The sequence below is a fragment of the Pipistrellus kuhlii genome, unplaced genomic scaffold (genome assembly GCF_014108245.1).
Source record: "Pipistrellus kuhlii isolate mPipKuh1 unplaced genomic scaffold, mPipKuh1.p scaffold_m20_p_39, whole genome shotgun sequence".
In the NCBI taxonomy this organism is placed as follows: domain Eukaryota; kingdom Metazoa; phylum Chordata; class Mammalia; order Chiroptera; family Vespertilionidae; genus Pipistrellus; species Pipistrellus kuhlii.
Window position 1 is genome coordinate 511,266 of NW_023425539.1, and position 15,648 is coordinate 526,913.

General features: G+C 51.9%; 1 protein-coding gene across 4 annotated transcripts in view; it reads right to left on the minus strand.

Annotated features, from left to right (window-relative positions):
* Positions 1-15,189, minus strand: part of RAP1GAP2 (RAP1 GTPase activating protein 2) — a 211,038-nt gene extending 195,849 nt beyond the window's left edge. For all 4 annotated transcript variants that reach the window (XR_004982734.2, XR_006739624.1, XM_036408405.2 and 1 more), the window contains exons 1-2: positions 15,105-15,189; positions 1,314-1,430 (exon numbers count right to left, since the gene is read on the minus strand). Coding sequence is in view for 2 of the 4 variants with exons in the window: in XM_036408405.2 (XP_036264298.1) it covers positions 1,314-1,430; positions 15,105-15,154 (167 nt within the window). In the remaining 2 variants the exon portion in view is untranslated. The remainder of the gene's footprint in view (positions 1-1,313; positions 1,431-15,104) is intronic.
* Between the last annotated feature and the right edge of the window lie 459 nt (positions 15,190-15,648).

A 15,648-nucleotide genomic window follows, 5' to 3' on the forward strand; every position in this document is an offset into this window, starting at 1 on the left:
GTGGGGGGGGGGGGGGGGGGGGAGGGTGCAGGAGGCAGCTGGCCAATGTTTTCTCTCACCGATGTTTCTAACTCTCTGTCCCTCTCTCTTCCTCTCTGTAAAAAATCAATAAAAAAAATTTTTAAAGCGTTTCTTACATACCATTATATTGGCTGGGCTGCAAAAATATTCGTTGTGGGCTACGAGTTTGACATGCTTGCTCTAGAGGCGTTTCTGCCCTTTCTCTGCATTATTTGAAATCCACCTCTGGAACCCAAGGCACTGTTCCCTGAACATCAGGAGTTCCTGGGTGGCCTGAGTCACCTTTCCCTGGGCTCCTGTCATGTCCACATCATCACTTAGTCCTTTCTTTCTCTTTCCACAGAACTGGGTCCCGAGTACCCGTCCACCTCACGGCTTCCTGCACCTTCTGAAGTCACCAGTGAGATAAGAGGGAGCAGATGCACTGCTCTTAGCTAACTGGGGTTCCTGGCAGATGGCGCTGAAGTGAAGGTACCCATCACGTCTACACTTCCTTCCCGGGGCCAGTTCGGGGAGCTGCGTCAGAGCATCGTCCCTGTCCTCCAGTCGGCCAGCCCACGGCCTACCCCCCGGACGGCATCACTTCCGTCCCTCTTCCCTTCAAACACCCCTGGAGGAGAAGCCACTCGTCCTGGGCACCCAGGCTCCTGCTCGGTTAGAATCTAGGGCAAGGGGGTCCTGATGGGCAAGTGGGAAGGAAGGTCCAGGATCGGTCTAGCGGAAGCCCTGGGAAGGGCTGTGGCGGCGGCAGGGCCACAGAACAGCTCTGTTGAGACCACTAGCACCGGTCACACCTGTCACAGTATGAATGAAGAGTGGGCAGGAGCCTGGGAGCAGGAATCTGGGCCCGGAAAAGCCCTCGTCGCCCAGCCGGTCACCCAGACGGCGGGCCCCAGCCGGCTCCTCTGGCATGGGGGAGGAAAGAGACAGGGAAGGCAGGGCTGCCTCCGCCTGGGTCAGAGCAGGGGCTGCCCGGCAAATCTGGCTTTCCTTCTCCCTCTTAAAGAGGGACCAGCTGGCCTCCAGGCTTGGGGCATCTCTGCAGGCCTCCTTTCACTTGAGAACCACGCTCTCCCTCATAGAAAGGAGGGAACACAGGGCCCCAGCCACGTTACAGAGGACAGCGCAGGCCTCGTGAGCTGCCTGAGATCACTCAGTGCCGGACAAACTCCTGGCAGGACCCGGGAGGCCTCCCCACGCCCAGGGTTCCCCCGTGTGGGTTTATGGGCCCGTGTGGCTAAGTACCCCCTGTGGGGGCCAAAGAATGAGACTCGGGGCTGTGGCTCACTCACCGGGAGGGAGACTCGAGGTCAGCTCGGCCGAGGATGCGGTGCTGCTGTGGGCTGTAGAGCCACTGGAAGGCGGTCAGCGTCCTCTCCTCAATTCGGAAGCGCCCCTCCTGCACGTACCTGCAGGCGGGAGAGAGGAGGGAGGTGGGCAGGGCGCTGCAGAGCTCCTTTGAGGAACTGGCCTGGCTTGCTGGGAAAAGACAGACGTGGGGTACCTGTCTTGCACTCACCGCCTCCCCACCTCCCGCCCCGGGGGTATCTGCCAGAAAGACTTTTCCAGAAGGCCACAGTGAAAATTCCCCGAGGAGCCCTCACCAGTTTGGCTCAGTGGATAGAGCTTTTGCCTGCGAACTGAAAGGTCCCAGGTTCCATTCTGGTCAAGGGCATGTACCTTGGTTGCGGGCACATCCCCAGCAGGGAGTGTGCAGGAGGCAGCTGATTGATGTTTCTCTCTCATCAATGTTTCTAACTCTCTATCCCTCTCCTTTTCTCTCTGTAAAAAAAAAAAAAATTAATTAAGCCGAAACCAGTTTGGCTCAGTGGATAGAGCGTCAACCTGCGGATTGAAAGGTCCTGGGTTCAATTCTGGTCAAGGGCATGTACCTTGGCTGCAGACACATCCCCAGTAGGGGGTGTGCAAGAGGCAGCTGATTGATGATTCTCTCTCATCGATGTTTCTAACTCTCTATCCCTCTCTCTTCCTCTCTGTAAAAAAATCAATAAATATATTTTTTTAAATCAATAAAATATATTTTTTAAAAAAGAAAATTCCCCGAAGAGCGGGCAGCTACGGAGAGCAAGTTTCAGCTCACAAGATGGAAAGGCTCTCTAAAAGTTAGCTGTCGGGCGTTGGCAGGAGCCCGTTGGAAGGAGTGAGCTCTCTGTCACGGGAGGTATGTAAGCAGAGTGTGGCTGGGAATTCAAGCATCAGACAAGGGTCCATTCTCCAAGTCCCATACAGTGCTGAGACACTGGGCTTCTTGATTTCACAGCTGAAGGGCTGCTCTGGAGAGGAGGTAAGGAGTCAGATGCCAGGCTCAGATCTTCCAGAACCTCCAGGGTCCCAGCCACCCTCCAGACAGACATTCAGCCGCAGGTAAGGGCAGGGAAAGCTGGGCTGGGCCCAGCGAACACAAAAGGATCTCTCTCACCTTGGCCACCCCCTCCTGGTAGAAACATGAATTCATTGATTAATTCAACATTTACTGCGTGCCTATGGTGATGAACAAAAGAAACTTAATCCCGCCCTGGCTGGTTTGGCTCCATGGATAGAGCATCAGCCTGCACCGAACTGAAAGGTGCCAGGTTCGATTCCAGCCAGGGGCACATGCCTGGGTTGTGGGCTCAGTTCCCAATAGGGGGTGTGCAGGAGGCAGCCAATCAATGATTCTCTCTCATCATTGATGTTTCTCTCTCTCTCTCCTTCTCCCTTCCTCTCTAAAATCAATAAAGATATGGTTTTTTAAAAAGATAGAGACTTAACCCCTGCCCTCCTGGAGTTTACTGTTTTGTGGGAGAGAAACCAGCAGGCTCTTTATACCAGTGGGAGAGGGAGGGGAGGGGTACACGCCTTCCGCTGGACAACCCGGCAATGTCGAAGTTACAATTACCCAATAGCCCCACGATCGCCTTTCGGAGACTTACTCTAGACACTCCAGCATGTGGACAAGGCTGTCTGTGGCATTGTTTATAAAAACAAAAACTGGAAACAGCCCAAGCTCTCATCAGTCAGGGGCTGGTTAAATAAACAGCGGTGCATCCGTGACCTAAGACAGTGTGCAGCCACATTAAAAAAAAAAAAAAAAAAAAAAAAATTCAATGCGGGCATCCCCGGCGTCCCCTAAGTGCTATCGTGCAAAGATCTGCAAGACACATTCTTAAGATAAAATCAGGTGCAGAAGAGCAGTATGTGTACTTTATGTTAAAAGGGGGAGGGAAGGAATAAAGTATAAATTCGTATTTGCTTATCTTTATGTACGGAAACTCTGGAGACACAAAAGCTAATAAAAATCGTTACCTGGGCGGGGAGAAGGGGGAACTGGTGAGTGGGGGCAGAGGGAAGTGGCATTTTTAACAATGTTATCTTTTCATACAAGAGAGGTTTTACCTATTACAAATGTTTGTGCTCGTGCGTGCGTGCGTGTGTGTGTGTGTGTGTGTGTGTGTGATTACAAACTGTGTAAAGTGCTATGAGGAAAAAAAATGTGTGCAACTGAGCAGCTGCTCCGACACTGCCATGGGACCACGGCTATTGGCTGGGGCAGATTTCCCAGAAGGCACGGCTGCTGGGGAAGAGTGTTTCCAGGCTCCCAGGCCGCCCATATCAGGGCATCTGGCTCCTGCCTGCTTCCTTCCCTCTCCTCCCTCGGATCTGATGGGCACTGTGGGAAGGTCCTCCCCGCTGCTGAGTGGGAAATGGCGAGGCAGACAGGGTAGATGCTGTTGCAGGGCTCCAGGTGGGAGGGTGGTGCCAGAGGGGATGGTGCTGGCGAGGGAGTGAAGCGGGTGGGCTCTCAGGCGGCTAAGAAGGCAGCGCTGGCTGCGCTCCCCGGGATGGGTTGGACCTGGGTGAGGGGGAGACAGGTGGAAACGTTGTTCCCCAGCTCCTGGTTTGTGCGGGCACTGGCCTCCATGCCATCCACGCTGGACAAGGACATGTTTGGGAGGGAAGATCCTGTCTTTAACTTTGGACACGATTCTCCTCTGTGACCTGCTTCTTGCCCCACGATGATGCTCCTCCTGTAAAATCTGGCTCAAACCTCGGCTCCTCCAGGAAGCCGCCCTGGTTAATCCCATCCCATTCCGATGACAAGCGTCCATGCCTTTCCCTGTCCTTGGGCTCCTCGGGACTCAGCCTTGAATGACACCCTCTTGCCATCTCTGTGGGAGCAACTTAATAACACCAATTGCCTCCAAAGAAGAGAAGTGAGCCTGGCTGGTGTTGCTCAGTGGTTGAGCATCAACCTATGTACCAGGAAGTCACCGATTCGATTCCTGGTCAGGGCACATGCCTGGGTTATGGGCTCCAATCATTGGGAATCATGCAGGAGGCAACCTATCAATGTCGATGTTTCTTTCTTTCTTTTTTTATATTTTATTGATTTTTTTTTTTACAGAGAGGAAGGGAGAGAGAGAGCTAGAAACGTCGATGAGAGAGAAACATCGACCAGCTGCCTCCTGCACACCCCCCACCGGGGATGTGCCCACAACCAATGTACATGCCCCTGACCAGCATCGAACCTGGGACCCTTCATTCCGCAGACCGATGCTCTACCACCGAGCCAAACCGGTTTTGGCTCGATGTTTCTTTCTCATCGATGTTTCTATTTCTCTCTTCCTCTCTCCCTAAAATCAAATTTTTTTAAATTCTTTTTTAAGAAGAGAAGTGAGTGGCTGGGGAGCATTGTAAATGCTTTAGTGCCCTTTGAATTTGAACCATGGAAATATACTATGCTTTCAAGAAGTAAATATCGTGTGTGTGTGTGTGTGTGTGTGTGTGAACTCTGCTGATGATGGAGTCTTAGGTGATTAGGGCAAAAAACAAACACCAGAGGCCACTCACTGGTCCAAAAGCTGTATTTTACACATGAGGCCATGAGGCCCAGAGCGGACACAGGGCTGGTCAATGAAGCGAGAGCCAAGGCCAGTGGTGGTGACCCCTCACTCCCAGGCTTGACCCCAGGAGGCGCACACAGGTCCCTAGGCTGAGAGAGGAATAGGCCCACACAGGAGCCATCCCCACCCAGCTTCTCTCCTCACCCACCGTCACCCCTACCCACGGGGAGTCCACACAGCCTCGGCCACAAGCACACCTCCCGTCCTTGCTGCAGCCACCTTCTCCTCCCCTCCCCTCCCCTCCCCTTTCCCTCTCCCCCCTCCCCCAGAGACAGGTGCAGGGACTGCCCCCCCCCCCTCCGCCCTCTGCAGGCTCCCCGATGGGATCCCACTCCCCAGCTCCAGTGAGTGAGCGTCCACGTGAGTCCCAGACTCCTCACCCGTCAGGTGGGAGCAATCACAGTGCCCTCTGCGAAGGGCTGTTGCAGGACTCAGTGAGATGTGAGGGCCGCTCTTTGCCACGTGATTTCCTTCCCTTCCCATCATCCTCAGCGGCCAGTCTCCCCGGCCTCACGCCTTTCCCGATGACAGGCAGACACACCCGCTCCCGGCATGTTCTCCTCCAGCCACACAGCAAACCCCGTGGACCTTGTCCATCCCATTGTACAGGTGAGGAAGAGGAGGCTGCGGGAGGGAAAGGGACTTGTCCGAGGTCGTTCTCGCAGGAAGCAGCAGAGGCCGGCCTTCCGTGCACCTGCAGCTGGAGGCATCTGGCTTCCTCTGAACCCGCCTGCTCCTCACCCATCCTCTCCCCCCTCCCCACCCGCCTCCGCTTCCCAGCACCCGGAGGGGTCGCCTCCTCCACTGCAGATCAGCTGTCACCAAGCCGCTCCTCTGATCCTCCCGGCCCTGCTCCCTTCCAGCCCTTTCCGTCCTTGCATGCCACCCCGTCCTTACACACACACACACACACACACACACACACACACACACACACGCCCCCGCACCCCTGTCTTCCTAGAAACGTGCTTCCCCTCTCTTCCCTGCAGAGCCTCCCTCCCGCTCTCCCTCCTGACCTGCTCTCCCTCCGTCTCTACCCCAGACCAGCCCCACCCTCCCGCCCCAACGGCTCAAACCAGCCTCTGAGCATCTGCCCCCAAGCCCCCGGGCCGGCTGGGATCCAGGCCGGCTCCAAGGTTCCAGGATGCTTTGCGTAACCTTGTTCACGTTGCTCTCTGCCCGCCCGCAAGTGAGTTATTTATGAGCCTGTCTGTCTCCCCGGTGCAGTGCAAGACGGTGTCTGAGCGCCTCTGAAACCCCGCCACAGCCTCTGAAAGCCTGCAGCAGCCTCAGGGAAAGCCTGCAGCAGCCTTTGCAGCCTTCTGGTCAACCCAGCCGGCCTGCCGTGCAAATCACACCTGCAACAGTGATCACTGACCCCTCACACCCTGATTATCTCCACTAATAAGTACAACTTCACTTAGGAAGTGTATTTGCTGAATTGGACCACACTGACTACAAGGAAAAACAGGAGACCTCCCATCTCCAAATATCTCCCCGGTGAACCTGCCATGTCCCTGAAATGCCAGGGGTGGTACCCTGGAGGAGGTTAAAAACCAGCCTTGTAGACCACTCATCAGCCATTCAGACTGGAGCAGACACCAGCGTCTCAGATTCTCCCCAGGAGAGCAGGAGCATTGTCAGGAACATGCTGAAGGGAATAGGAAGAGAAGAGGAAGGGTGGGGGCTGCTCATAGAAACAGGCCCCAGGCTGAGGGGGGTGGGAGGGTGACACCCTCAGAGGATGCGGCCATCACCAAAGAGAAGGGTCTGGCACTTCACAGGTTGCACCCATGTTTTAAGTCGAACACAGGGGAAGGTCAGGCAGAGACTGAAACCTGAGCCGTAAGAACATTGTGCTAAGAGGAAGAAGCCAGTCACAATAGGCCATTTCTGTGAAATGCTCAGAATTGGCAAATCCACAGAGACACAAAGTAGATTAGCGGTTGCTGAAGGCTGGGGGTAGTGGGGGTTGAGAGGCAATGGAGAAGGACTGCTAAAGATGACAGTTTCTTTTGAGGGTGATGAAAATGTCCTAAAATCGATTATGGTGATGGTTGCACAATTTTTTTTTTATAGTTGCACAATTCGGTGAATATACTAAAAACCCTTTAATTTTATACTTTAAATGGGTGAGTTGCATGGTATATGAATTCTATTTCAATAAACCTGTCATAAAAAAGATGCATTCACTGAAACCAGTTTGGCTCAGTGGATAGAGTGTCAGCCTATGGACTCAAGGGTCCTAGGTTCGATTCTAGTCAAGGGCATGTACCTTGGTTGTGGGCACATCCCCAGTGGGGAATGTGCAGGAGGCAGCTGATCGATGTTTCTCTCTCATTGGTGCTTCTGACTTTCTCTCCCTCTCCCTTCCTCTCTGTAAAAAATCAATAAAATATATTTTTTTAAAAAGATGCATACTATTGACAATAAAAAATCTATATATATAAAACCCCAAATATGCAAATAGACCGAACAGCAGAACAACCGATCACTAGGACATGCACTGACTACCAGGAGCACCCGCGGAACATGGCAGACATCAGCTGCAGCGGGATGGTGGTGGAGCAGATGAGCGCCAGACCAAGGTGGGGCACTGGTCACTGTTATCAGGATGAGCCTATGGCAGTTACTGAAAATTCTTTGTTCCGGAGCACCACGGTCCCACCCAGTGCTCACACCCACTGCCGCCAGTCCCTGATCACTCAGCACTATCAGCGGTTGCAATTGGCGGCTGCTGGCCCTGATCGCCCCTCAGAGCTTCTCTCCCTTCCCCTGCTCTTGAGGGGCAATTGGAGCAGCAGCCAATGCTTGAACCAGCTGCTGACACTGGCCCCAATTGCCCCACACCATCAGTGTGTGGGAGAGTGGTGGTGGGAGCGGGGCTGCTGGAAGACAGAGGACCAGGGGTCGTGGCTGGAGGGGTCTGGTGGGGGCTTAGAAGATGGGCCAAGACCCATCCCTGCACCCACCGCAGCCTCGAGGCCCACAGTTCCTTTCAAGGTGCACGAATTCGTGCACTGGGTCCCTAGTTTAAAATAAATGAATATCCATGAGTGTGTACTGACATAAATGGTTGAAAAGTAAATGAAGAGGAGGAAAGAGACAGACTTCTCAGGCAGAAAGATTCCAAGCCATGTATGTAAATGCCCCACCCTCGAGGAGGCAGCTCGCAAGTCCACGCCACTGCAATGTGGGTTTCATATAGCGACTCCCTTCCAAAGGGAATGCTCAGGAAATGGGGCTGAGATGGAGAGGCCTGAAAAACACTCCCTCAGTGAGGCGACCAAGGTCAACATCGACAGTGACAAATCCCGTGGCTGGTGTGTCCCCTTCATATGATGTGTGTGAGGCCTATCCCTGTGGGCCTCCTCCCCAAAACTCATAACCCTCGTCTAATTATGAGAGAGCATTCCAAGTGAGGGACCAGTACTCCTCTAAATAGTCAAGGCCAGCAAACACAAGGAAAGCCTGAGAAACGGTCACAGCCGAGAGGAACCTCAGGAGGTGGGACCACTAAGCGTCATGTGGTACCGGATGGGACCCTAGAACAAACCAAAAAGATATTGGGGGGAAACTAAGGAAATCTGAATAACCTGTGGACTGTAGCTAATAATGATAATATGTCAATATTGGTTCATTCGCCAAAACGGGTTGGCTCAGTGGTAGAGCGTCGGTCTGTGGACTGAAAGGTCCCAGGTTCGATTCCGGTCAGGGGCATGTATGTACATTGGTTGCGGGTACATTCCCAGAAGGGGGTGTGCAGGAGGCAGCTGGTCGATGTTTCTCTCTCATCGACGTTTTTAGCTCTCTATCCCTCTCCCTTCCTCTCTGTAAAAAAATCAATAAAATATATTATAAAAATAAAAAAATAAAAATAAAAAAAAAGAACGCTGACAGAATGCTCTGTGCCGCTCTCTGACTCCTCACACAGCCTTGGCCTCTACCCCCTGTCCTTCCCTCTCCCAGACTCTAGGGCCCACCATCAGAAACGGGGCAGGGCTCAGCACAGGCCTCTGATATGGTAGGAATGCTGAAAGGATATTTAATATCTTGAACTAATGAGCCCAATGAAATTCTAATTTAATTGTTGGTACTTTATGGTTTGGAGAAGGAAAGTCCAAAGGAAGAAGGCTATTCTGCAAGGGCACTTGGACCTGGGTTGCTGTTTGTTTGGTTTTGGACGGTTTTCTTTAAATGTAGTTTTATTGATTTCAGAGAGGAAGGGAGAGGAGAGAGAAATAGAAACATCAATGGTGAGAGAATCATTGACAGCTGCCTCCTGCATGCCCCCTGCTGGGGATCAAGCCCACAACCCAGGCATGTGCCTAACAGAGAATCAAACCATGACTTCCTGCTTCATAGGTCGATGCTCAATCACTGACCCACACCAGCTGGGCAGTTTGTGTTGTTTTTTTTAATGAATCCATCATTATAGTTGAGTATTTTCACTGCCCTAAAGACCCCCTGTGCTCTGTCTATTCATCTCCCCTCTCACCACACACACACACACACACACACACACACACACACACACACATACCTGGAGACCCCTGAGCTTTTAACCTTTTCAGTTTTACCTTTCCCATAATGTCATATAGCTGGAATCATACAGAATGTAGCTTTTCCAGATTGGCTTTGTTCGTTTAATTGGGAGAGAAACATTGATTAGCTGCCTCCTGCAAGCCTGGTACTGGGGATTTATGTTCCTCCATGTCTTTTCACAGCTTGATAGCTCCTTTCTGTTTACTAACAAAATTTACTAAAAGATAAAAAGACTAATTTCCATGGTAAACAAAGAGCTTTTACAAAGCAATATGAAAAAAAAATGAATAAGTACTTTACAACAACAGAAACACAAATGACCAATAAACATTTAAAAAATGCAACTTCTGCCCTGGCTGGGGAGCTTTGTTGGTTAGAGCACAGTCCCAATACACCAGGGTCCCGGTTGAACACTATCCCACTGTTTGGATGTACTCATGTATTTGTCCACTCACCTACTGAAGAATGTCTTGGTTGCTTCCAAGTTTTAACAGTTATAACTAAAGATTCGACTAGCATGCATGTGCAGGTTTTTGTGTGGAGATAAGTTTTCAACTCCTTTGGGTCCATACTGAGGCGTGTAACTGCTGGATCGTATGGAAGAGTATGTTTAGTTTTGTAAGAAACCACCAACCTGTCCTCCAAAGCGACAACACCATGGTTACTCACACCAACGATCTTTGAGAGCTCCTGTTGCTCCACATCCTCGCTAACACTTGGAGTCATCAGTGTTCCAGAATTTGGCCATTCTGGCAGGTGTATAGTGGTAACCCATTGTTGTTTAAAACCACTACTTAAAAAAAAAAAAAAAAAAAAAAAAAAAAGACCTCCATTCTCCCACAAATGCAAACATGGTAATTGGTTGCCACACTTAGACCTTACTTAGACAAAGGTTCTGTCTTGGCTTTTCACTTTTAAAAAGCACGTGAGCCCTGGTAGGTGTGGCTCAGTTGGTTGAGCATCATCCCAGGCACCAAAAGGTCACCAGTTCGATTCCCAGTCAAGGCACATGCCCTGGGTTGCAGACTCAATCCCCAGTACCAGGCATGCAAGAGGCAGCTGATCAATGTTTCTCTCTCATGGATGTTTCTCTTTTTCCTTCTCCTTTCCTCTACCTCTAAAATCAATTTTTTAAACATTTAAAAAGCATGTGAAGCATTTTGTTTTATGAGAGAACCACTAAAGTCTTGCCCTATGTTTGTGGCATTTAGGTGTGCCTGTGCTCTTATGTACCGTGAATATATAAAAAGGTTGGCCAATTTGAACAGCTAAAAAAATATCATTAATACCAAAAATTAATATGTATGCATATACATTCATTTCCTGTGACACTAGTATGCCCTATAATAGTTTAGGATGAGAAACTGGCCATATATATATATATATATATATATATATATATATATATATATATATATATATATATTTTGTATATATATATATATTTCATTGATTTTCCAGAGAAGAGGGGAGAGGGAAAGAGAGAAACATCGATGAGAGAGAAACATCGATCAGCTGCCTCCTGCACACTCCCTACTGGGTATATGCCCACAAACAAGGTACATGCCCTTGACCGGAATCGAACCTGGGACCCTTGAGTCCGCAGGCCGATGTTCTATCCACTGAGCCAAACCAGTCAGGGCATGGCCATCTTTTTTCTAATTAATCACTTGAAACCTTCCTCCCCTCAAAGTCCAAAGCTTAATATCTTGCTTTTGAATTTTCCAAATCCCCAGAACCTTACCTTAAGTCTGAAATATGGACCCGATTCTAAGAAAACTGCAACTACCTTCTCTTGCTCTTGCATCTCTGCACCACAAGGTGGCACTGTCTAACACCAGTCTTGCACAGCCCCCTAGACTCCTAAACTGCTGTAGGGAGGGAAATCCCTGCTCCTTGTGTCTGCCATTTCTGCCAGATGCCCCACACTTAGCTCCAAAGTTGGCTCCCTTGCTTCCTGTTCAGACATTATTCTCCCAGATGAGATCCTGAGCAGCATCCACCAGCTTTCAGGTATTAAGCTTGAATCATTCACCACTTACACTCCCGTGTTTTTCTTGGTAAGCATTAGAGACTGATTGATGTTTGTCCTTGTCCCTGCCCTCCCCCAATTCATATGTTGAAGCCTTAAGTCCCCTTACCCCCACCCCGTGTGACTGTATTTGGAAATAGGCCCTTTTTGGAACAAATTAAGGTTAGGTAGCTCCCTGGCTCAACAGGATTAGTGTCCTTATAAAAAGAGACACCAGAGCCCTAGCCCGTTTGGCTCAGTGGATAGAGCGTCATCCTCCAAACTGAAAGGTCCCAGGTTCCATCCCGGTCAAGGGCACATGCCTGGGTTGTGGGCTCAATTCCCAGTGAGGGACTTGCAGGAGGAAGCCGGTCCATGATTCTCTCTCATCATGGATATTTCTACCTCACTCTTCCTTCCTCTCTGAAATCAATAAAAATATTTTTTTAATATATTTTATTGATTTTTGTACAGAGAGGAAGGGAGAGAGATAGAGAGTTAGAAACATCAATGAGAGAGAGTCATCGATCAGCTGCCTCTTGCACACCCCGCACTGGGGATATGCCCGCAACCAAGGTACATGCCCCTGACCGGAATCGAACCCAGGGCCCTTCAGTCCCCAAGCCGACGCTCTATCCATTGAGCCAAACCGGTCCTGGCAATATTTTTTTTTTTTTTAAAGAGAGAGACACCAGAGAGCTTGTGTGCTCTCTCCTTATCATGAGAGGACACATGGGAAGGCAGCTCCCTGCAAGCCAGGAAGAGAGGCCTCCCCAGAACCTTAGCATGCTGGCATGCTGATCTTAGACTTCCAGCCTCCAGAACTATGAGAAAGTAAATTTCTGTTGTCCAAACCAAGCAGCCTGCAGTATTTTTTTTTTATTTTCTTTTAAGAGTGCTTCTTACATTTAGCATATAGACATTTAGCCTGCTATATGGGAATATTGTTATCTAGCTTCTAGTTTACCTTTTAACTTTATTGCATGTTTGCATGACTTGTTTTTCTTGCCCAACAACTCACCATTCCTCATCTTCTCTCCCACTCAGAGGCTCTGTGGTTTGGATGGAGCTGACTGCAGCCCCAGCTCCACGGGTGGACATGTGACCCTGCCTGGCCAATCTGAGCGGTCCATCACCCTGACCACAGCGATTGCCTCAGGGATATCCACGTGACTCAACTCTTGCCAAAGAGATGACATCCTGAGACTTTGGCTGGAACCACTCAAAAAGAAGAGGTCACTAACCTGGGGGCTGCCTGCAGCTGACAGCCACTCGCCTCCACACGGGAATGAAAGTGGAACAGAGGGTCCTAGCTGGTTTTGCCCAATGGGTAGAACATCGACCTCCAGACTGAAGGTTCTGGGTTTGATTCCAGCCAAGGGTACATGCCCGGGTTGCAGGCTCCATCCCCACTGTGGGGCATGCAGGAGGCAGCCATTCAATGATTCTCTCTCATCATTGATATTTTTATCTCTCCCTCTCCCTTCCTCTTTGAAGACAATAAAAATATATATTTTTAAGTGGAACAGAAAGACAAAGAGTAGAGTGTTATTTGGTGCTATTATTTGAGCACCTGGATGCAGTTATGCCTGAAGCATGGAGAGTTCCTGGAGTTTTCCGTTCTGTAAGCCAACAATTTCCCTTTTTCTCTTCAGCCAGTTTGAGCTGAGCCAACTGACTCAACCTGAAATCCCGGGACCAGGGGCCAAGGCTGACCGTGTTGGGAGCATGCCGTGGGGTGCAGAGGGCTTCTTGCCTTCAGGATGCTCCTGGCCAGGCTGCCTCACCACTCAAGCCACTTCTTTCAGGACCTTCTCAAAGCAATAGGCTTTCATATGAGGATGGGGAGGTGACCCAAAACCTAATCAGAGGCACTAACAATGACCCCTGCATCACCAGGCAGAGAGAGTCAGAGCCGAAATCCAAGCCCTGACCCTTTAAAACTCTTCCTGTTTCCTCCATGAAGTGAGGGAAGGAATGAAACTAAGCAAATTTAGTTTAATCTGGGAAGTCTTGGGGTCCTGAGGTTTCGCTTCCTTTTTAGAAAGTGGACAGTAAGTAACTGCCAGCTCTTCAAACAGATGAGCTCTACCTTGATCTGATTTGTGCATTCTGGGCTTCTTTTGAAGAGTGGTTCCACTGCTGAATAATAATGTTGAATATCGCCGAAACCGGTTTGGCTCAATGGATAGAGCATCAGCTTGGGGACTGAAAGGTCCCGGGTTCGATTCCGGTCAAGGACATGTACCTTGGTTGCAGGCACATCCCCAGTGGGGGGTGTGCAAGAGGCAGCTGATCGATGACTCTCATCAATGTTTCTAACTCTCTATCTCTCTCCCTTCCTCTCTGTAAAAAAATCAATAAAATAGATTTTTAAAAAATAAATAATGTTGAATATCTGGACTTTGATTGTTGGGATCCTCCCAGGTTGGGGAATGGGTGAGCAGGCTGCTCTGACATGCTGGGATTTTCTAACCATGTGCACTTGGATGCGTGGCCAGACTGGAAGCAAAACAAAGGTTCCGTTCAGCAAGACCTGGGTTCAAAACCTGACTCTGCTACTTGCTTGCTTGGGTGACCCTGGCGAACCACTTTCCTTCTCTGAGCCCCGGTTTCCTAATCTGTAAAATGGGGGTGCTGATACCTCCCTCTGAGTTTCACTGTGAAGAGTAACTAAGTCAGAGCCTGGATCCTATGGTGGAGCCAGCAGGAGGCGCTCCGGAAGGCTCGGTTGCTACTATGGATGATCACATCGTTGTCGCTGTGTCTTCACACTACAGAGTGTGACCGGTGAGAGCTGTCTGGTGTGCTACTTCCGAGACGTCTCCCGGCCCTGGTGCGGGTGGGATGATGTGCGGTGGGGAGGGGTCCCAGTCAGACAGTCTCCTTTGAGAATGTGGTGGGCAGAGCAGCCTACCCTGCAGTCTCAGCCCGCCAAGCCCGGGGCAGGTCCCTGGCTAAAGCGGCCCTCCACATCCGGACGCGGGGATACTGGGCCCAACCCAGGTGACTGGGCGGCGATGTGTCTGAAAGCCTCTGAGCCTGCAGTCCCGTAACCCGACACCCGCAGGCCCGATTCCCCCGCCGGGCAGGGCGGGGGGGGGGGGGGGTGGGGGGTGGGATGGCCACCACGCCCCGCAATGGGACCTCTCCCCTAGCCTCCCAAGCCCCCTTCTCTAAGCCCCCACCCCCAAAGTGCCCACTCTCAGGGGTCCCGGTTTAGGGGGCGAGGACATCTCCTTAAACAGGGGAGCTGAGGACTGTGGCAGCGCTTCTCCTGGGCACAAGTCCTTGGCCCGACCCCGAGCAGCAGAAGGAATGCAGGTGGCGGGGTCCCCCATTGCAAAAATAGAAAAGCAGAGGGGGGTGGGGAGGAAGCCCTGGCGAAGAGCCTGTGGAAGGGGGCCCCGGGACCTTCAGGGACCTGGTCCTGGGTCCCAGCGCCTAACTACCTGGAAAGCCACAGAGCGCGCGCGGGGACCCGGGGCGCGGGATGCTGGTGAGCGGGCAGCCCGCGCCTCTCCCTAAAGCCGCCCGAAGCCTCAGCCCGAGAAGAAACTTTGCGCCTGCGGCCCCGCTCCTCTCGGTGCTGCCCCGGGCCCCCACCCCCGGCGCCCACTCACCAGCGCACCAGCTGCCAGCGTTTCTCCCCCGGCGTCCCGCGGCCCGCCATGCCTCGCCCGCCGCCGCCCGCTCCCCGCACGGCTGCCGCAGCCAGTGCCCGGGGCGCGCTCGCCGGCGCGGGGGGCGGCGCGGGACCGGCGAGCGGGGCGGGGCGGGCGCGAGGCGAGGCGGGCCGCAGCCGGGCTGTGCGACGCGTTCTGCGCTCATCTCCCCAATCCCCACCCCACCCCACCCCATCCCACCCCCTGGGCCCCTGGGCGCCGCCCGCCCGGACTCTGGATCCCACCAGGGCTGGGTCACCGCCCCGGCACGACCAAATTCTGCCCTCGCCCTGCCCTCTCCTCGCCCCGCTGGCGGGGGGCGCAGCAGAGCAGACGTCCGGTGCACCAGGTGAGGAGGCGGGTTCTCCCAGTTCCATGGTGCGGGACGCCTGACTTGCTGAGTGACTGGAGGCGATCTTCCTAACCCAGCTCTGCCTTACTCCCTGACACCCCTTCTGCCCACCTAGGAAGTTATGCGTAAAAAATTAAACCACTCTTGCCG